At 42.7% G+C, this 22715-nt stretch overlaps 1 protein-coding gene across 2 annotated transcripts in view; it reads left to right on the plus strand.

Moving 5' to 3' along the window:
• The window catches only part of REV3L (REV3 like, DNA directed polymerase zeta catalytic subunit), a 266105-nt gene that overhangs the window by 233617 nt on the left and 9773 nt on the right, over positions 1–22715 (plus strand). For both annotated transcript variants that reach the window (XM_073575998.1, XM_073575999.1), the window contains exons 20-26: positions 4010–4128; positions 5860–5978; positions 6467–6608; positions 6906–7150; positions 16899–17007; positions 17477–17683; positions 21825–21934. In XM_073575998.1, the coding sequence (XP_073432099.1) occupies positions 4010–4128; positions 5860–5978; positions 6467–6608; positions 6906–7150; positions 16899–17007; positions 17477–17683; positions 21825–21934 (1051 nt within the window). The remainder of the gene's footprint in view (positions 1–4009; positions 4129–5859; positions 5979–6466; positions 6609–6905; positions 7151–16898; positions 17008–17476; positions 17684–21824; positions 21935–22715) is intronic.

Genomic DNA, 22715 nt, shown 5'->3' on the forward strand with positions numbered 1-22715 from the left:
AAGGTTTAATAAACTTCTTGAATGTGGTTTTGAGTACATTGAGAGGTGCAGTTTTTAGAATTGTGTCACTTTTGGGTATGTTCTGTCATATTGACCCCCCAAACTCATTTCAAATGTGGTCCCTAAAACAAAATGGTGGTGTAAAAATGAGAAATCGCTGGTCAACTTTTAACCCTTATAACTTTCTAACAAAAATAAATTTTGTTTCCAAAATTGTGCAGATGTAAAGTAGACATGTGGGAAATGTTGTTTATTAACTACCGTATATACTCGAATATAAGCCGAGATTTTCAGCCCATTTTTTTGGCTGAAAGTCCCCCTCTCGGCTTATATTCGAGTCATATACACCAGGGGGTCGGAGGGGGGCGAGGGGGTCAGGTCATACTTACCCGTCCTGGCACGGTCTCTGCAGCCCCCAGCTTCTCCGCGATCTCCCTTCCTGCCTTTAGCGGTCACGTGGTACCGCTCATTAAACTCATGAATATGCGCACCTTGCCCCAGCGACGGAGAGGTGAGTGTCATTTTTTATTTTTAAATGCAGCAGCGGCAGCACATGGGGGCATAATCTATGGAGCATCTTATGGGGGCAGCATATAGGGGCATAATCTTTGGCTCATCTTATGGGGGCAGCATATGGGAGCATCTTATGGGGGCATAATCTATGGAGCATCTTATGGGGCATAATCTATGGAGCATCATATGGGGGCATAATCTATGGAGCTTCTTATGGGGGCAGCATGTGGGGGCATAATCTATGGAGCATCTTATGGGGGCAGCATATGGGGGCATAATCTATGGAGCATCTTATGGGGACAGCATATGGGGCCTCTACCCCTGCTGGTGATTTTTCCTACCTCCTGAGGTCTTAGTTTCCAGTTCAGTCCCTGCATTCTCAAGCTAAGTGTTCTTTGCTATTGTTCACATTTGATTTGGTTTTGTCTTTTCAGATTTGTGTAGTCAGCCAGCCCCGGCTGGGGCTGTGCTGAATTTCCATTCTTATGTTACTGTTTGTGCCAGTTTACTTTTTGTCCCTTATTAGATTGGCCTCTTTTTTCAGAATATGCCAGAGTGCTGATATAGTGGATGAAGTCTAGTGACTTCAGGGTTTTTTTTTGCTATCAGAACTGTTGGACATTTTTGCTGGGTTTTTTGGCGTTATTGCAGACAGTATCTTTCCTTTCCTGTCCTTTCTAGTTAGTGTGGGCCCCATCGTTTGCTCAGCCTATTTTCCTACCTGTCTGTGTTTGTGCTTTCATCTTGTCTCATCGACAATATATGTTTGGGGGGCTATCTATTCCTTTGGGGTCTGTTCTGGGGCAGTTTAGATTTCCCCTTTTCTTGCTTGATGCTTATTTAGTCCTCCGGCTGTGTCGAGGCGTCTAGAATTATCGTAGGTACGCTCCACGGCTACTGCTAGTTGTGTTGATAGGATCAGGGGTCTGCAATCGGCTTAGTTACCAACCTCTCTGGTTTTCTGTGGCTTAGCTTGGTCTTGTTTTCCTCCTCGGTGACCCAATCACAACAGGGGCCTATTCTATGGAGCATCTTATGGGGCCTATTCTATGGAACATTTTATGGGGCAGCATATGGGGCATAATCTATGGAACATCTTATGGGGCCATAACCTTTATGCAGCAGCATATGGGGCATATTATTGCATGGAGCATCTTATGGGGCCATTAATAACCTTTGTGCAGCATTATATGGGGCGTATTTTGTATGGAGCATCTTATGGGGCTATCATGAACTGTATGGAGCATTATGTGGGGCTCCTGATTCATTATGGATATTCAAAAACTTTTAACCTACTGATGTCTCAATTAATTTTACTTTTATTGGTATCTGTTTTTATTTTTTAAATTTACCAGTAGCTGCTACATTTTCCACCCTAGGCTTATACGCGAGTCAATAAGTTTTCACAGTTTTTTTTGTGGCAAAATTGGGGGGTTGGCTTATACTCGAGTATATACGGTACTTTGTGCGATATCACTCTCTGATTTTAAGGGCATAAAAATGAAAAGTTTGAAAATTGCAAAATTGTCTAAATTTTCGCCAAATTTCGATTTTATTTTATTTTTTTTTTACAAATAAGCGCAAGTCATATCTAAGAAATTTTACCACTATCATGAAGTACAATATGTCACAAGAAAACAATGTCAGAATCAGCAGGATCCGTTGAAGCATTCTAGAGTTATTACCTCATAAAGTGACACTGGTCAGTATTGAAAAAATTGGCCCAGTCACGAAGGCAAAAACAAGCTCTGGTGCGAAGGGGTTAACCTTTTTCCTGGGTTCTTAGTGATAACATGACTTCATATCGGGTTTTCCAAATAAAACACTTTTTGCGAGCCATGATGTGCATGATAATTCCTATCCTTTATATGTAATACGGTATATATATATATGTGTGTGTATAATCTGTGCATAGAAGTAGAAAATCTGGAGAGCAAAAAAAGCACACATAGGGTCTTAACTATATAAAAACATAGAGTGCACAAGAGAGAGGTATGCTCACCTTGTTTTGTTGCAACTAAGCAACGTGTGAAAAGCATGGATCAGCTGATGCAAAGGCCGATGATAATGGTGAGGCTGTGTGCACACGCTGCAGATTTAGGTGCAGATTCATCCGCGCGGATTTTGTAAAATCCGCAGGTCAAAAGACCTGCGGATTGCTCTGCGTTTTTGCCCTGCGGTTTTTCATCTCCTCAATGGAGGAGATGGCAAACTGCAGCGGAATCCGCAGAAAGAATTGACATGTCAATTCTTTCTGCGGATTGAAAACCGCAGATAATCCGCGCGGAAAATTCCGCACCGTCTGCATTGCGGTTTTTGATTCCCATAGGGAATCATGGTACTGTACACCGCAGCAAAAACTGCAGCGTGTGCACACACCCTGAAACCAGGTGTAAATCTGCACTGCTGATAACTATGAATGGCAGATGATATTCTTTAAAGCTTTATTTCAAAACCGGTTATATAGTCAACACGTTTTGAGGTCATGCAGGACCTCTTCCTCAGGACTAAACCTTACAAAGCTTGCATGACCTCGCAACGCATTGAATATATAATGACCTGTTTTTAAATAAAACGTTGAAGAATATCGTCTGCCATTCATCCATATCAGCAGCACAGATTTGGACTCATACACCCATTTTCACTATAATATGTGCATGTGTTTGTGGTATATACTCACAGTGCATTGAAAAAGTATTCATATCCTGTGAACTTTTCAATATTATTTCATGTTACACCCACAAACTTACAGTAAATGTATTTTTTTAATTTGGATTTTAGATAATATACCGACACAAAGTAGCCAGCATTTTAGAGAAAGTGATGCATGGTTTTCTTATTTGAAAAATATACATTTAAAAATTGTGACTTTGTGTGTGTAAATGCACACAGAAATGTATTCTGCCCCCTTTAGTCTGATAGTGCTAATTAAAATCCTGACTGACCAATTGCCTCCAGAAGTCACATAATTAGTAAATTGAGTTCACCAGTGTGTAATTTAGTCTGTGTAACCACAGCTGTTCTGAGAAGGCCTCAGAGGTTTGTTTGAGAACATAAGGAATTAAACAGCATCATGAAAACTAAAGAACAAACCAGACAGGTCAGGGATAAAGTTGTGGAGCAGAGTAAAGCAGGGTTAGCTTATATAAAAAAAAATAGCCCTGTATCAGTCGTTGACTTTTTGTTGTACTTGTTTTTTATTGTGTATACCCCTTTTTAACATTAAATCACCAAGGACTAAATGGCTCTATAAGAATTAATAATAATTATGTACAATTGGCCTTCTTTGCTTTGTTTTGTTGTGTTGTTCCAATGCACACAAAGGAAATAAATGTGTATTACAAAATATGTATAATTGCCATAATTTTCTGGGAGTCATGCTTCAATTTCAAGGGTGCCAACACTTTTGGCCATCACTGTGATTGTGTGTGTATATAATGTCGAATGTATAACACTTGTTAGTTAATGTAATCTCTGGTTTTATATGTAATTTTAGAGGATGCAAATGAGAACCGATTCTCTGCAGAGAAAGATGAATATGGCGCCGAAACTATGAGTGAGATCAATATAGTTGGACGGGTTATCCTAAATGTTTGGAGGATGATGAGACCAGAGGTATTTTTATTATATTATTTCTTGCGCTAGACAGTGCTCATAAATAATACTGGACTATTCCAAAATCACAGTTCTATAGTTAAGCTTCACACTTTTTCTCACTTTTTAAAGATATGTTGATTGAAATAAAAAACACAATGAAATTCCTACATTTTGTCTTATGGTTACTCATATAGCTTGATAATCTGACACTTGCTTGAAAAATCCCCTCTGAGGTCATTAAAAAATAAGTTTGTTTTCATATTTTTAATTTTATAATTTCTCTCTAAATACTAAATGTAAACAAAGTGATCGGAAAGGTAAGGGAATTTATCTGTATTTCGATTCATATTTCCTCCAAAGTATCACAATACATACTCCCTAAACAACAATGGTCATGAGTTATATTGGTTTTTAGCTCCCTCTACTGACCACAGATGAAGTCTCTTAAGTTTTCTCACATTAGGGAATGTAGCAATAGAAATGGCTTATTTGAATCAAGTTTTTGTGTTTAAACATTAGTGCTGAGCAAGTATACTCATTACTCGTGATTTCCCAAGCATCTCCGAATATTTTGGCGTGCTCAGAGATTTAGTTTGTCGCCGTAGCTGCATGATTTGCGGTTGCTAGCCAACCTGAATACATGTCCCCCACATTGCCTGTTTGTTAGGAAATCCCCACATGTATTCAGGCTGTCTAGCAGCCACAAGTCATGCAGCTGCGGCGACAAACTAAATCTCCAAGCACTTCCAAATACCCTGAGATCACCCGAGCATGCACGGTAAATCTTGAGTAACGAGTATACTCGCTCATCCCTATTACACATATTTTTTGAAAACTTGTTTGTTTTTATAGATATTAGTAGAAAGAACCCTGAAATCTTGCAGTTATTACTCTAGCCATTAAGCCTTATAGTAAGCTGACCATTTCTGTCCTGTAGCGATCACCTCTTAGCAGTCATTTAATACTCACCAAAGGCAGGATTATGGGCAATATCTCTATATAAATAATGAGGCCCATAATTCTGGATTACATCAGTCACAGGTGATGGCCACAAATCCCTTATTCCACAATAACCTCGGAACAAGTAGCATGCTTATGAATGTTAATGAAGCAATTGGAAAAACTTGGCTCTCAGGAGATTGCACAGAAAGAAAATACGTTTATTTGCCAGTTTATGTAGTTGTTTTAATGTTTTGGCCCCAGAACTGGACCTTCATCAGAACTGATTGCCTCTCGAGATGTGGGTGTTGAACAGTGTGTAGTAGCGCATGGTATTGCGACACACGTTAGTTAATGGTGTCATTATTTTCTTTCACTGCAACTTCCGGAGTGCCAAGTTTTTCTATTGCTCGATCAATGGTTGGAACCCTACTTGGGCACGTCATCCCCAAAACTGGGAGTGCCGTATACTCTCTTTACGCATATGAATGTTAAGGAGGCATTTCCGGAATACAGACTTCCATGATCCCTTTGACTGCTGTGAAGCATACCTGTGAATAAGAACACCGCAATATTTTAGGCATGATGGCTATCACCTTAATTATATACAGGAATTATAAATCCAATCAAATATATAATCATAATTTAAAAAAGTTTTGCGTAATATTGTATTTCGTTCTCTTTAACTGTAACCTTGAAGCATCTTTTTAAAGGAACATGAAATTCTCATCTCATGAACTGAGTTTCAGTAAACTGCATGTGTGTTTTCTTTTAGGATTTCTAATGTTGTTTATTTCCATCTTTTTCTAGGTTGCTCTGACTAATTACACATTTGAAAATGTAGTCTTCCATGTTCTTCACCAGAGGTTCCCACTTTTCACTTTTCGAACATTATCGGATTGGTTTGATAATAAATCTGATATTTATAGGTAATATTCCGTACATTACACATTTTAACTTAAAGGGGTTGTCCAGGATTTTAATATTGATGGCCTTTCCTTAGGATGAGTTATCAATATCAGATCTCTGAGGGGTTGCAACATCTACATCAATCAGCTGATATCAACTCTGGTTGCAACCAGATGTAGACAGGTTATGAAATGAAGCACTGCAGATCTTTTTTTCTAGCAGAGATACTTTGTAATTTAGTCAGGGAAGATATCATCAGGATATTCTCTCCACACTTCTGCTTACTGTAATGTCCACCTGTTAATGCCTTTTCTTTCAGTACTTTATCACAAGTTTATGGACAGTTTGCAAGTTACTCATTCCTTAGCATTCTCGTTTTAGGGTTCATAGCTTTATACATTTTTGGGACATTTAGTTACAAATTTCATAATAAATTGGACATCTCTTTGGATGGTTGTAGAACATGTAATGTGATATCTTTTTTTTTTTTCTGTATATCTGTTTCCAGATGGAGGATGATTGACCACTACATGAGCAGGGTGCTTGGGACACTCCAGTTACTCGAACACTTAGATTTAATTGGGAGAACCAGTGAACTTGCAAGACTTTTTGGGATTCAGTTTTTGCATGTCCTAACTAGAGGATCGCAGGTAAAGTGAATGATGGAAGTCTTAAATCCTGCTGTACAGCAGCTTTCTGGTGATTACTAAAAAATTACCCAGCACAAGGTAGAAGCAAATTAAAGTTCTCATCTTGACATACAATTCTAGAAATAAAACATTAGCAAACCAGTACAAACCAGCCATTCCCATAACCAGGCCTAGTAAAGTGTGGGTTGGAGGCTGCCATGATGGCAATGATGGTGTTTATTCCGAAACTAAAATTCTGCACTGGAAACGTGAAGAATTACATGATAAAGCTAATGATTTGTTATTTTTATCTTGTAGTACCGAGTTGAATCAATGATGCTCCGCATTGCTAAACCAATGAATTATATCCCGGTAACTCCAAGCGCCCAACAACGAGCTCAGATGAGAGCCCCACAATGCATACCGCTTGTGATGGAGCCAGAGTCGAAATTCTACAGCAATTCCATATTGGTTCTGGACTTTCAGTCCTTGTACCCCTCCATTGTGATTGCGTATAACTACTGCTACTCAACTTGTCTGGGGAATATTGAGAACCTGGGAAAGTAAGAGCCATAAGTGTTTTTTTTACCTTTCACATATAATACTGAGTATGTGAGTAACATGAAAGTGGTTACTGTAGGAGGACTTCATGGAGGGCACAACACCAATTACAATGTCCAAATCTAAGTGTAGACATTATACCAAGGTGGGGTGTCATTGTGAGGCTTGCGTATATTGCTAAAATAAAAAAACTTTATAGCCATGGGAAAATTTCCTATTTTAGCAACCTATCATGTTCACTTTCCTTAAAGGGGCTGTCTGGACTTAACAATTGATGATCTATCCATGGGATAGGTCATGCACAGTTGTGTGAAAACGTGTTTTCCGCTTCCTGACTTTTTTATTTTTCCATCAATATGGCCGTGTGAGGGCTTATTTTTTGCGGGACAAGTTGTACTTTTGAATGATACCATTGGTTTTACCATGTCCTGTAGTCAAAAAACGAGAAAAAAATTCTAAGTGCGGTAAAATTACAAAAAAAAAGTTCAATCTCACACTTGTTTTTTGTTTGGCTTTTTTGCTAGGTTCACTAAATGCTAAAACTGACCTGCCATTATAATTCTCCATGTCATTTATGAGTTTATAGACACCAAACATGTCTAGGTTCTTTTTTTATCTAAGTGGTGAAAAAAAATTGCAAAGTTTTGCTAAAGATTAAAAAATTGTGCCATTTTCCAATACCCGTAGCGTCTCCATTTTTCGTGATCTCGGGTTGGGTGAGGGCTTATTTTTTGCGCGCTGAGCTGACGTTTTTAATGATACCACATATGTGCAGATATATTCTTTTAATTGCCCATTATTGCAATTTAATGCAATGTCGCGGTGACCAAAACAACCTAATTCTGGCTTTTTGATTTTTTTTTTTTTTTTTTTTTTTGCTATGCCATTTAGCGATCAGGTTAATCCAGTTTTATTTTATTGATCGGGCGATTCTGAACGCAGCGATACCAAAAGTGATTGTTTATTTTTTTTAATTTTGAATGGGGCGAAAGGAGGGTGATTAAAACTTTTTATATTTTTTTTTATTTTTTTAATATTTTTAAAACTTTTTTTTTGGGCATGCTTCAATAACCTCCATGGGAGGCTAGAAGCTGCCATAGCTTGATCGGCTCTGCTGCATAGAGGCGATGCTCAGAATGCCTCTATTTAGCAGAATTATTGCATTGCTATGAGCACCGACCACAGGGTGGCACTCAATCCGGCATCAACAACCATAGAGATCTCAAGGAAACCACTGGTTGTTATGCTGACGAACCGATAATGTGACGGGGGCGCGTATTTCCTGTCCGATGGCCACAAACGCGCATTAAATGAAACTGGCATTTAACTAGTTAATAGGCGTGGGTAGATCGCGATTCCACCCGTGCCTGTTGCGAGCACATGTCAGCTGTTCAAAACAGCTGACATGTCCTGGCTTTGATGTGGGCTCACCGTCGGAGCCCACATCAAAGCGGGGGTACTGCCACTGGGCGTACTATCCAGTCCAATGGCAGTAAGGGGTTAAAATTTATACCTGGGTGATGAAATCTGTCTTGTGGTTGTTTTTTAATCTTTATTTTCAGTTTTGAGTTAATGATATGCTCGTGCTTCGGGGCAGGCTTGTGGTGCTCTGCTTAGCTATTCATACTCCATGCTTTTGACAGGACACTGATCCCTCAGTGACCTGTCCCATATTTTACATACTGATTATTAAATGTATTGAAAAAAAAAATTCACCTTCAGCAGGCAAGCGGCAGCTCTTGTGCTACAGCATGATCGCATGTATAATGTGCATTAAATTGTTTTATTTTGTCATCTACATTGATTCAGAAGAAAAAAACATCTTTCTTAAAACGGCGCTGGCCGTGCTTGCGCAGTAGCATCTATCGGCGATCCGATAGATGCTACTGCGCAGCCACTGCCGGCGCCATCTTGGTAGAGACTTTTTTTTTTTTTTCCCCTCTTGCAAATTTTGTTTTTGTCAGAATCCATGTATGTGACGAAATAAAACATTTTAATGCACATTATAGATGCGATCATACTGCAGCACAGGTGCCGGCGCTTCCCTGCTGGAGATGTGTTTTTTTAATACATATTATAATCAGTATGTAAAATAGGGGGCAGGTCACTAAGGGGTTAGTGACCTGTCATAAGCCATCTGTATGAATACCTAAGCAGAGCACCACATAAAGACCCCCACCCCACAGTCTCGCCCAAAGCACGAGAATCTCATTAACTGAAACTAAAGATTAAATAACAACCGTTTTAATCAGTATGCTGGCGCCAACCTGACACTGTCTGTAAGTTACTCAGCACAATCCTGCTGACAGGTTCCCTTTAAATATTAGATAAAGATAACACAAGAAACACAAAATGCAGTTTTTTAAATGAAGGTCTTTAGTATTAAGGGAAAAAGAAATCCAAATCTATAGGGCCCTGTGTGAAAAAGTGATTGTCCTCTAAACCTAATAACTGGTTGGACCACCCTTATCAACAAATACTGAAATCAAGCGTTTGGGATAACTGGAAAATGAGTCTTTTACAACGCTTTGGATGAATTTTTTTCCCAGTCATCTTTGCAGAATTGTTGTAATTCAGCAACATTGGAAGATTTTTGAGCAAGAACTGCCTTTTTAAGTTCATGCCTCAGTATCTCAATCAGATTAAGGTCAGGACTTTGACTAGGCCATTCCAAAGTCTTCATTTTGTTTTTCTTAAGCCATTCAGAAGTGGACTTGCTTGTGTGTTTTGGATTGCTGTCTTGTCTTGCTACATAACCCAAGTGCGCTTCAGCTTGAGGTCACAAACAGATCGCCGGACATTTTCCATCAGGATTATTTTTAGACAGCAGAATTCATGGTTCCACTTACCACAACAAGCCTTCCAGGTCCTGAAGCAGCAAAATAGCCCCAGACCATTACACTACCACCACCACCACCATCTTTGACTATTTGTATGATCTTCCATTTCTGAATGCTGTGTTACTTCTACGCCAGATGTGATGGGACATACACCTTTCAAAAAGTTCAATTTTGTCTCGTCAGTCCACAGAATATTCTCTCAGATGTCTTGGGGATCATCAAGATTTCTTTGGCAAAACTGAGACGAACCTTTATGTTCTTATTGCTCAGCAGTGGTTTTCCCTTCACCCATGACAGCACCACCTGAGAGAGGGATCCGCCCCGCCAGGACAGGAACCTACTGAGACATAAGGGGCGGCACCTCTCCCCCGCTTCAGTTGGGTTCCTGTCCTGGAAGGAACCCCACTGTCGGCGGTACCTGTCATGGGTGAAGAAAAGAAGATGGACCCAGCCCCGTCCCGGCGCAGGAAGAACAGGTGTCTCACCTGCAGCGCCGGCCGTCGGGTGCTGGATGCGCAGTCCCCCGGCCCTCTGGGGTTCCGGGTTCGTGCGGGCGTCGGTGGGATCCCCGGGGTCTGTGGGAAGCCCCCACCGCGCCGCCCTCCCCTCGCGCACGCCGCATCTCGATCCCCATAGCAGGGGAGAGACGCTGGCTTCTTCCGGCCGCTGACGTCAGCGGCGCGTTGCATGCTGGGTGCGCCGGCTGACGTCAGAGAAGGGCGACGGTTTAATGGCGCCAGGTGCGACGCCGGCCGGCTTTTCTGAAGCGGTCGGCCGGCGGTCACAGGGGGGAGGGGAGAGACGCTCACCTGAGCGGAGGCGCGGTATTTAAAAAGAGAAGGCGGCAGCAGACGGCGGTGCAACATGGAGTCAGAGCAGGAACGTTCAGCGTCCCTGCCTCCCTCTCAGCCCTCTGGCAGAAAGCATGGAAGCCATTCCAGCAGCAGTTGCCCCAGCCGCAGGTCGGAGGACTCCTCAAGATCCAAAGAGCGCAGGTCACGTCCCCCGACGCAGCCTCCGAGTCCGGTACCCTTGATTTCGGGTGGTGAGTGATCTTCGTGAATGTTAGCATTATGTTAATAGGGCTTCTGTTGTATGCTTCACCCTGTAGGAAAGACCTAGAAAAGCGGGAAGCAAGAAGAACAATAGGGATTGTGCTATATGTAAATCTCCCCTAGCAAGAGATTGGCAAAAAGATCTCTGTGCTGCGTGCATTCAGCGGACTATGGCGGAGGAAGCGCCTAGTTTCGCAGCCAACCTGATATCTGCCCTAAGGTCAGAAATGGAAGGCTCAATTAAGTCCCTATTGAAAAAAGGTAAAAAAAACCAGGAAGGATCCCCCTAGTTCCCCCTCGGATTCCGCGTCAATATCATCTCAGGCGGAAAAATCATCCTCCTCAGACAGCGACATGGGGGGTAAACCATGTTTCCCTGTAGAAGACACAGACGCCCTCCTAAAGGCCATTAGAGCTACAATGGGCCTACAGGAAGAAAAGGCGGCTAAAACCCTAGAGGATGTTATGTTTGGGGGGCTTCAGGAGAGGAAAAAACGAACCTTTCCAGTAAACGAGAAGATCAAGGCACTTATTGAGAAAGAGTGGAAAAAGCCCGAAAAATCGGGGGCTCTTCCATCCACTTCTAAGAGACGATATCCCTTCGAGCATAAGGCTGCAGAGATATGGGACAAAATCCCCAAAATAGATGCAGCAGTGTCCAGGTCCTCCAAAAGGTCGGCCCTGCCCCTGGAAGACGCAGGGGTTCTTAGAGACCCGCTAGACAAGAAGGCGGACTCATATTTGAGGCACGCATGGGAGGCGACAGCAGGAGGACTAAAACCGGCGATAGCGGGCACTTGCACGGCACGCTCCCTCATGATCTGGCTGCAGCAGTTAGAAGAACAGCTGGCTTCAAGGGTCCCAAGAGAGAAAATCTTATCGATGATGTATCTCTTGCACGGGGCAGCAGCTTTTTTGGCCGATACCTCGGCGGACTCTATGCAGATGACAGCCAGGGCAGCGTCACTATCAAATGCTGCTAGACGCGCGTTAAGGCTTAAGGGCTGTCCGGGTGACCTTCAGTCCAAGGCCAAATTATGCTCTCTCCCCTGCGTCGGTCGATTGTTGTTCGGCAAGAACTTGGACGATATACTGGAGAAAGCAGGCGATAAGAAAAAAGGCTTCCCCAGATTCCCTATGGATCAGAGGAGACAGCCCTTTCGGAGGGGGAGATTCAATAGGGGGCGCCCTCCCGCTGACAGGAGAAGATGGGAGGATAAAAGAAAAAAAGAATCGGGATTTATGTTTGGTGAAGGCACCTCCACCTCAAAGAAGTCGCCACAGTGACGCCAGTATTCCAGTGGGGGGGAGATTGGCACTCTTTTTCCAAACCTGGGAGAAGATCTCCTCCAACGCCTGGATCCTAACCATCCTAACAGAAGGCCTGAAAATTCCCTTCATTCGTCAGCCAAAATCCGCGGTTGTCATCACACCCATCAGGAAGGTGACCGAAGAGCAGGTGGCCTTAGAAACAGAGATCCTGAGCCTGATAGACAAGCGGGTACTCTCCGAGGTACCACGCCTACAGGAAGGGAAGGGGTTCTATTCACCCCTTTTTCTGATAAAAAAAACCCGATCAAACATTCAGGACAATCATAAATCTCAAACGGCTCAATCTATGGATAAGGAACTCGACCTTCAAGATGGAATCAGTAACTACGGCGGTGAAGCTGCTACACCAAGATTGCTTCATGGCCGTAGTCGATTTAAAGGATGCGTATTATCACATCCCTATCCACCCAGATTACCAGAAATACTTGAGGGTAGCACTTTATATTCAAGGCACACTAAGGCACTTTCAGTTCAGGGCTCTTCCGTTTGGCATATCTATAGCCCCGAGAGTTTTCACCAAGGTCATAGCGGAAGTGACGGCCTTTCTCCGGATTCACGACACGGTCATAATACCATACCTGGACGATTTTCTCATAGTAAGCAGCTCAGAGGACCACTGTACAGCGCAGTTGACCCAGGTGATCAACACCTTGCAGGAATTAGGGTGGATAGTCAATTTCAAAAAATCAAAATTGCAACCCCTAAAAAAACAGACCTTCCTAGGATTCGCACTAGACTCAGAAAAGCAAGAGTGTCTGCTCCCAGAGTCCAAAATAGAAAAGGTGCAGAATTTGGCCTTCACGGGCCAAAACCAACCACGTATGACTTTAAGAAGAGCAATGTCCCTGCTAGGTACCCTAACAATCCTGTATTCCGGCGGTCAGGTGGGCTCAGTTTCACACCCAACAACTCCAGTGGGACATACTAACAGCACAAAGATCGCTAAGAGGGCGTTTAGAAGGAAAGCTGGAGCTTTCCTTAAAAACCAGAGACTCTCTCAATTGGTGGCTGGACAAGAGAAATCTGACCTTGGGAATACCGTGGGACAGACAGACGTCAGATATCTTTACAGATGCAAGCTCCTCGGGGTGGGGGGCACACCTAAGGGGCATCATAGGTCAGGGTTCCTGGACGCGTCAAGAAAGGGAAGCATCCTCCAACCTGAGAGAACTGTGGGCAGTGAGCAAGGCCCTAAGTCACTTCATTCCGCTACTCCAGGGTCGAAATGTACGCATCATGTCAGACAACAAGGTAGTAGTGGCATACATCAACCACCAAGGAGGGACAAGATCACACTCCTTAATGGAAGCGGCGACAGACATTCTGAGCAGAGCAGAAGAACACTTACACTCCTTGACAGCCTTACATATAAAAGGGGCAGAAAACATAGAGGCAGACTTCTTGAGTCGCAATACCCTGAAGCAGGGGGAATGGGCGCTAAACCGGTCCATTTTTCAAAAAATAACTCCGCTTTGGGGGAAACCGGTGATAGACCTCTTTGCCAACAAACACAACAGGCAAACAGAAAGGTTCTGCTCTCTAAACCCGAGAGAAAAACCATGGGCAGTGGACTCGTTCCACATCCAGTGGAACTTCAGGCTAGCTTATGTGTTCCCCCCCCAGTGGCTCTGATCCCAACAGTTGTCAGAAAAATCAGAAACGATCAGGCCAGGGTGATTGTAATAGCTCCATTTTGGACAAAAAGGCCCTGGTTTGCTCTGCTACGAAGGATGTTCCTATCCGATCCATGGGTTCTGCCAGAAATCCCGGACCTACTAGCTCAAGGTCCAATATTCCATGCTCAGGTCAAAGGATTCCATCTGACGGCGTGGAATTTGAAAGGTCGCTTTTAACGGATAGAGGGTTATCCCCCGGGTTGGTGGCCACCGTGCTAAAGAGTAGGAAACCAGTGACGACTAACATCTACGGCAGAACATGGAACAAGTTCCTGCAGTTCTTAGGTAGGCCGTTAGGAAAAGATCCCCCGATTAATGCCATCCTGGAGTTCTTACAATCGGGGTTGCAGATGGGGTTAGCAGTGAACACACTTAAAGTTCAGGTGTCTGCACTAGGGGCGCTCTACAACTGCAAATTGGCATCAAATAGATGGGTAGCCAGATTTATTAAATCCTGCCATAGAGCTAGGCCTATCCCAATACCCCGGATAGCCCCCTGGGATTTAAACCTAGTGCTAGAAGCCCTTACAAAAGATCGTATGAGCCATTACATCAGCTACCCCTAAAGTTTCTGACCCTAAAAACAATCCTGTTAGTGGCCCTCACGTCAGCCCGCAGGATAAGCGATTTACAGGCTCTCTCAGTAAATCCACCTTATACGCAAGTCTTTCAGGATAGGGTAGTGTTAAGAACAGACCCCGCTTATCTGCCCAAAGTAGCATCAGATTTCCATTGGAGCCAGGAAATTGTCCTTCCATCTTTCTGCAAGAACCCAAAAGATCTGGGGGAGGAAAAGTTCCATAATCTAGATGTTAAGAGAGCTCTCGTAGAATACATATCTATGACTAGCCAGTGGAGGAGGTCCCAGTCCCTATTCGTAGCTTTTCAGGGTGCCAGGAAAGGCTATGGGGTTTCAAAAGGGACTATTGCTAGATGGATTAGGGAGGCCATTAGTGTAGCTTGCACAGCTAGTGGTATCCCGATTCCTGACTGCATCAAGGCTCATTCCACCAGAGCCGTGGCGACCTCCTGGGCCGAAAAAGCAGAGGTATCGATTGAACAGATTTGTAAGGCCGCTACCTGGGCCTCACCTTCAACCTTCTTTAAGCACTATAGGTTGAATCTATCCTCCTCTGCTGACTTAACCTTTGGTAGAAGGGTGCTGCAAGCGGTGGTCCCTCCCTAAGGTGTTTCGAATCTCCAAAAATCTCTCAGGTGGTGCTGTCATGGGTGAAGGGAAAACCACCATGGTTACTTACCGGTAGCCGGTTTTTCCGGAACCCATGACAGCACCCGTATATTCCCCCCCGTTTTCACTGTATGGGTGTGCACAATTAGTAGGGTGTTTTTGAGTGTTGTGGTGTTGGATTAAACGTGTAACTAACCGGGAAGTCCTCTCAGTGCTCTGTAACCCAACTGAAGCGGGGGAGAGGTGCCGCCCCTTATGTCTCAGTAGGTTCCTGTCCTGGCGGGGCGGATCCCTCTCTCAGGTGGTGCTATCATGGGTTCCGGAAAAACCGGCTACCGGTAAGTAACCATGGTGGTTTTCGTGTCAGAACTCTGCCATACCATCCATTTTTGCCACAGTCTTTCTTATGGTGGAGTCATGAACACTGATCTTAAGTGATGCCAGTAGTTCTTTGGATGTTGTTGTAGGGTATTTTGTGACCTCTTAAATGAGTCTTCACTGCTCTCTTGGGGTAATTTTGGTTATATGGTCACTCTTGGGAAGGTTCACCACTGTTCCACGTTTGTGCATAATGGCTCGCACTGTGGTTTTCTGGAGTCCCAAAGCTTTGGATTGTGGCATGATGTCTTGCTTTTGAGTATCTTTTGGTCTACTTCATTTTGTCAGGCAGGTCCTATTTAAGCTATTTCAATTGAGAACAGGTGTGGCAGAAATCAGGCATGGATGTGGCTAGAGAATTTGAACGCCGCTTCCCAAAGATGTGATAAACCACAGTTAATTTATGTTTTCTTTAGGGGGGGTAAATCACAGGGCTCTGTAGGTTTGGATTACTTTTTTCCTAAATAAAGATCTGAAACATTCCAGTGTGACAAGCATTCAAAAGAATAGAAAATCAGGAAGGGAGCAAATACTTTTTCACACAACTGAATGTGAGATCATTGTGGGTCTGACACCTGGCACACCCACCAATTAGCTGAAGCAGACACATCTGACCGATTTTTGGGGCGGAACACAGCAGCCCCATACCTTGCTTTGTGACTGCAGCCTTTTTGAAGATTGTGCTGCACTCTGTAAATTGCTTATATCCAGATACTTTTGCTGGCACAGATTACAGCTGATGGGCAGAAGTATCTGGTGTCAGACCTGCAACCATCTCTAATATGGTGAACTATTACAAAGTGACATCAGTTCTGGGTAATCCCTTAAATCAGCAGGATATTTTATGAATGTCTAATAAATGTGGGTCCATGATAGATGCTTGAATACTTTAGATGTTTTTGTTCCCTGAAGAAAACTGAGAGGAAGTAGCGCGTGTGTGTATTCACACTTATAGGAGATTTAGAAACAACCAATTGCCTTTTTTTTTTCTTTGCATCCCCCTTACATGATGACCCACGTCTTCAGAAGAGCCCATAACCAGTTGTATAACCCTGTGCTATAATATGGCCAGCATCCTTTCCTTTCCTCTCTAGACTGTAAGTCCTCACAGACAGGCTCCTAGTTACCTCTCTACTCTTCTGACAACTCATTTAATCATGACCATTGTACTTGTCTTTGACATTGTCATATTTACAGATCCTTGGCGCATCACTCACGCTCTGAAATAAATAATAATTGCGATAGTTTCAAATAAGAACCTGTTACTACTTGCTTTCTAGGTGTGAGGAGTTAAAATTTGGCTGCACATCTTTGCATGTTCCGCCAGACCTCCTGTACCAGCTTCGGCATGATATTACCATCTCCTCTAATGGAGTTGCTTTTGTTAAGGTAAGAAGTCTGGCCTTGGTATATCTTGACATACTGAATATAATGAAGGTCTGCATATGAGTAATATCAGTATTCCTTTTTTTTTTTCCGGGTTTTTATTTAGGTAAGTGAAAATCATGCAGCATGGCATCTACTAAGGCCAGGTTCACATAGCGTTAAGTCTTAGTCAATAAATATATTGTGAGTAGCTCTTAGAAGGTCCAGGTTATCCGTAAGGAGATGCCGCTGGTGTACAGTCTTTAGGACAATGCTCCACGGGAGAAAGTATAACTTGTTCCTTATTGCCACCTATAGATCGATGTCCATAATGGACGGCAGTGATACATGAGCTGTCGCCATATATATTCAACACTTTATCTTCCCAGCTTATCCCTGGATTAACTTTTTGCTCACATTCTTGTGAATATTATCTTATTCCAACCTAATTATTTCACTATTAATCTGTTTGTTTGTTCTTTTCATTATTTAGGCTTCTGTGAGAAAGGGGGTACTGCCAAGTATGCTTGAAGAAATTTTAAAGACCCGAATAATGGTGAAACAGTCCATGAAACAATACAAAGAAGACAAAAGCCTTACTCGCCTGCTCGATGCCCGGCAATTAGGATTGAAGCTAATTGCCAATGTCACATTTGGCTATACTGCCGCTAATTTTTCTGGGAGAATGCCCTGTGTAGAGGTATGAAGGCCTCCGTATCACAATGGCTGAAGAGCATAGTAGCATATGATTGATTTTGTACGTGATACTGTGGAATATAATCACCTTTAGGCTCTTGTGTCACTTGTCGAGTTTTTAATGTTATTGCAGCAAGAGGCCCGAACATTTTAAGGACCATGTTCTCTTCCAATAGATGAGTGACAGTCTGTGCCTGGGCATAGTAACCAACTGTGGTTAGTTATAGCAAATTATAATGATTACCGTATATTGCACATAAAAACCGTGCATCTAATCCTATCCTGTGTGATATTGACTGCTGAGCCGTGTATCTAATACTATTCTGTGTGATACTGTGTGCTGAGCTGCAGTCTGTGTCAGAGGGTGGTCTGTGTTGGCACGGTAATAAATTGTGTTATTTCCAGCTTTACAGAAGGACGATAACACCATAGAAATGATAAGACTAATAGGCCTCAGTTACCACAACTGTCTACAAAGAAAACTGTTGCTGATAGCAACCAATCACATCTCATTTTTCATCTTTTAAACAGCTCTGGGACAGCGTGGCAAGTTTTGAGTGGCAACTTTTGTGTTTCGACTTTTATGTGGCGAGGTTGTTGTATGTGTAGTGAAATGTGTGCTGAGGGTGGTATATGTGTTGAAGCATATGGTAGTGTGTGGCGCATTTTGTGTGTGTGTTTTCATATCCCCATGTGTGGTGCGTATCCCATGTCAGGGCCCCACCTTAGCAACTGTACAGTATATACTCTTTGGCGCCATCGCTCTCATTCTTTAGGTCCTCCTTGTTCACATCTGGCTGCTGTCAATTTGCCTCCAACACTTTTCCTTTCACTTTTTCCCCATTATGTAGATAGGGGCAAAATTGGTGAATTGGAACGCGCGGGGTTAAAATTTCGCCTCACAACATAGCCTATGATGCTCTCGGGGTCCAGACGTGTGACTGCCAAATTTTGTGGCTGTAGCTGCGACGGTGCGGATGCCAATCCCGGACAGACATACATACATACATACATACATACATACATACACACACACATTGAGCTTTATATATTATATATACATACACAGTGTTGATGTTTTTTCTCATATATATATATATATATATACATACAGTTGTGGCCAAAAGTATTGACACCCCTGCAATTCTGTCAGCTAATACTCAGTTTCTTCCTGAAAATGATTGCAAACACAAATTCTTTGGTATTATTATCTTCATTTAATTTGTCTTAAGTGAAAAAACACAAAAGAGAATGAAGCAAAACATTGATCATTTCACACAAAACTACAAAAATGGGCCAGACAAAAGTATTGGCACCCTCAACCTGATACTTGGTTGCCAAAATAACTGCGACCAACCGCTTCCGGTAACCATCAATGACTTTCTTACAATGCTCTGCTGGAATTTTAGACCATTCTTCTTTGGCAAACTGCTCCAGGTCCCTGATATTTGAAGGGTGCCTTCTCCAAACTGCCATTTTTAGATCTCTCCACAGGTGTTCTATGGGATTCAGGTCTGGACTCATTGCTGGCCACCTTAGAAGTCTCCAGTACTTTCTCTCAAACCATTTTCTAGTGCTTTTTGAAGTGTGTTTTGGGTCATTGTCCTGCTGGAAGACCCATGACCTCTGAGGGAGACCCAGCTTTCTCACACTGGGCCATACATTATGCTGCAAAATTTGTTGGTAGTCTTCAGACTTCATAATGTCATGCACACGGTCAAGCAGTCCAGTGCCAGAGGCAGCAAAGCAACCCCAAAACATCAGGGAACCTCCGCCATGTTTGACTGTAGGGACCGTGTTCTTTTCTTTGAATGCCTCTTTTTTTCCTCCTGTAAACTCTATGTTGATGCCTTTCCCCAAAAAGCTCTACTTTTGTCTCATCTGACCAGAGAACATTCTTCCAAAACGTTTTAGGCTTTTTCAGGTAAGTTTTGACAAACTCCAGCCTGGCTTTTTTATGTCTCGGGGTAAGAAGTGGGGTCTTCCTGGGTCTCCTACCATACAGTCCCTTTTCATTCAGATGCCGACGGATAGTACGGGTTGACACCGTTGTACTCTCAGACTGCAGGGCAGCTTGAACTTGTTTGGATGTTAGTCGAGGTTCTTTATCCAACATCCGCACAATCTTGCGTTGAAATCTCTTGTCAATTTTTTCTTTTCCGTCCACATCTAGGGAGGTTAGCCACAGTGCCATGGGCTTTAAACTTCTTGATGACACTGCGCACGGTAGACACAGGAACATTCAAGTCTTTGGAGATGGACTTTTAGCCTTGAGATTGCTCATGCTTCCTCACAATTTGGTTTCTCAGGTCCTCAAACAGTTCTTTGGTCTTCTTTCTTTTCTCCATGCTCAATGTGGTACACACAAGGACACAGGTTGAGTCAACTTTAATCCATGTCAACTGGCTGCAAGTGTGATTTAGTTATTGCCAACACCTGTTAGGTGCCACAGGTAAGTTACAGGTGCTGTTAATTACACAAATTAGACAAACATCACATGATTTTTCGAACAGTGCCAATACTTTTGTCCACCCTTTTTTTTTTATGTTTGGTGTGGAATTATATCCAATTTGGCTTTAGGACAATTCTTTTTGTGTTTTTTTCATTTAAGACAAATTAAATGAAGATAATAATACCAAAGAATTTGTGTTCGCAATCATTTTCAGGAAGAAACTGAGTATTATCTGACAGAATTGCAGGAGTGTCAATACTTTTGGCCACAACTGTATATATAATTTTGCATGAAAATATTTTTGGCCAGAAAAAAAAATTGTATGCAAATAAGGAGGCTTCTGTGCACCCTTGGCATGTCCAATGGGCTCCATTCACCGCTGTAGCCCCCTCAATGTGCATACTGAGCACCTTGTCATATCTTGTTTGACAGCGTTCAAGTGAGTGCTGCCTGAACTCAATCAGCAGCTATGCACCGCCGTATGAATACAACAGGAGCCCAGCTGTACTCAGTATTGTCAGTGTGTGCTCTCTGAACGCTGGTCCTTGTATACAGCACAGTACCGAGCAGCAGCTGCAGACAAGAGCCAGCAGTGAGAGCGCACACTAACACTGCAAGATTCTGCACACAACTTGTATACCTTGTCAATATACGCGTTCATCGCTGGTGGCCGCTCAGTACGGTACTGCGGGCAGGAGCTAGTGTTCAGAGAGCACACCATAAAACTTTATTTGAAAAGATTAAAGTAGGTGCAGAAGTTGATTTTATGCAGTGCCAGTTTTTTTTAAAAAAAACTTTATATGATTTGACTCAGAGCCAGCAAGGAATCCAGAGTATCCATTACACAAGGACCACAGGTTTACCTTCATGGGCAAAGCATGCAGTGATAAGTTCTTTCTTATGTGTTTAGGTAGCTCACTCTGACACTGAGCACGGCTCCACTCTTTTATTTTCACTGTGGAGGTGCAGAGCCGCTGATTATATCACAATGTGACAGTGTTCATTATGCCAATTGAGGGGGCTTAATGGTACCCTGAGCCCTTTGGCCACTCTACGGAGAGTGCACATATGCCCCCTCATTTGTATACTAAATAAATGGGTTTTTTTTGTCTGGCAACGAAACCACTTAAACCTAAACCTATGCTACAGATATGATTTTTATAGGGGCTACGTCCCCTACATACCTATATGTGGTTTAACTTTCTTTTTGGGGGGTGACAACTCAATTTCAAGTGATTATCCAACTTATGACATTTATGGAGCACAACTTAATAGCCAGTTACTGGTGCGATATTTGCACATTCCCGTATGAGAGGTCATCACAAAGTAGAACTGTTCTAGTCTTTTTATGTCATCTTGAAATATATCTTTATTTTCTTTTCACATATGAAACTATAATAAAATATACCATACGTATAATCAATTAAACTACGGGTCATGTATGATGCTTCCATGTATAAGAGCTCTGAATCAGTAATCTGTGATCAGGGAGAACTTCACCAACCAATACTGGTTGAATAAACTAGAAATATAATGGAGAAATTGAGAAATATTTTCCCTGTAAGCGACATAATCGTGAAGCTTTATGTATCTGGCGAACATTCACTGTTATTGCTGTCCATCTGATATTACGGTGAATATCTCATTCTTAAGATTCCACCCAAGTGATGACTTCTGCTTTATCTCCTTTTAGGTTGGAGACAGTATTGTCCACAAGGCACGAGAGACTTTGGAGCGCGCTATAAAACTTGTGAATGACACAAAGAAGTGGGGAGCCAAAGTTGTGTATGGCGACACCGACAGGTAATGAAATCATTGTTATGTGCAGTCATGAAGATGATTTTCCTGCATTAGGGTGAGTACGCATACTGCGGATTCACCTGCGGATTTGCAGGTAAAGTGACCTGCGGTTTTCCTGCGGATTTGCCAGCGGTTTTCCCCTGCAGATTGACACCTGGACAATGGAACAGGTGTCAAACCGCTGCGGAATCCGCAGAAAGAATTGACATGCTGCGGATTTAAATCCGCGGAAAAATCTGCAGCATGTGCACTGCGGATTTGAAATCCCATTGGCGAACATTGTATTGTACACTGTCTGCGGAACTGCTGCTGATCCACAGGGCCAAATCCGCTGCGGATCCGCAGCAGAATCCGCAGCGTGTGCACATACCCTTACTGTGGGATTGGCGCTCCTAATAAAATAAGTGAGTCTGTTTTTGGTCTGAGTCAGTTGCCTATTGAAATCAATGGGTCCTTGAAAAAAGTAAGCAGCACAACGCTGACTGCATCTGTGTATCATCCAAGTGCTGCCTGTTTTTACTGTCTAATGTGCAGCAGAAGCTAGGGAAATATTATTTTTTTTTTTTTACTTACAAGAAAAATGAATGACACTACTATGATGGTAAAAATGAGCACACAAACCAAAAATGGACAAAAATCAGATCAAGCACGCTGATAAGTTGTTTTTTTCTCATTTGTAAGAAGAAAAAAGTCTGAATCCTAAGCTGGAGAAATGGCATCACAGAAGACATATTTACTGCACAGCAGCATCTGAGTCATGTACAGTTGTGGCCAAAAGTATTGA

This window comes from Dendrobates tinctorius, unplaced genomic scaffold (assembly GCF_039654945.1).
Source record: "Dendrobates tinctorius isolate UK_male_01 unplaced genomic scaffold, ASM3965494v1 ptg000046l, whole genome shotgun sequence".
Lineage (NCBI taxonomy): Eukaryota > Metazoa > Chordata > Amphibia > Anura > Dendrobatidae > Dendrobates > Dendrobates tinctorius.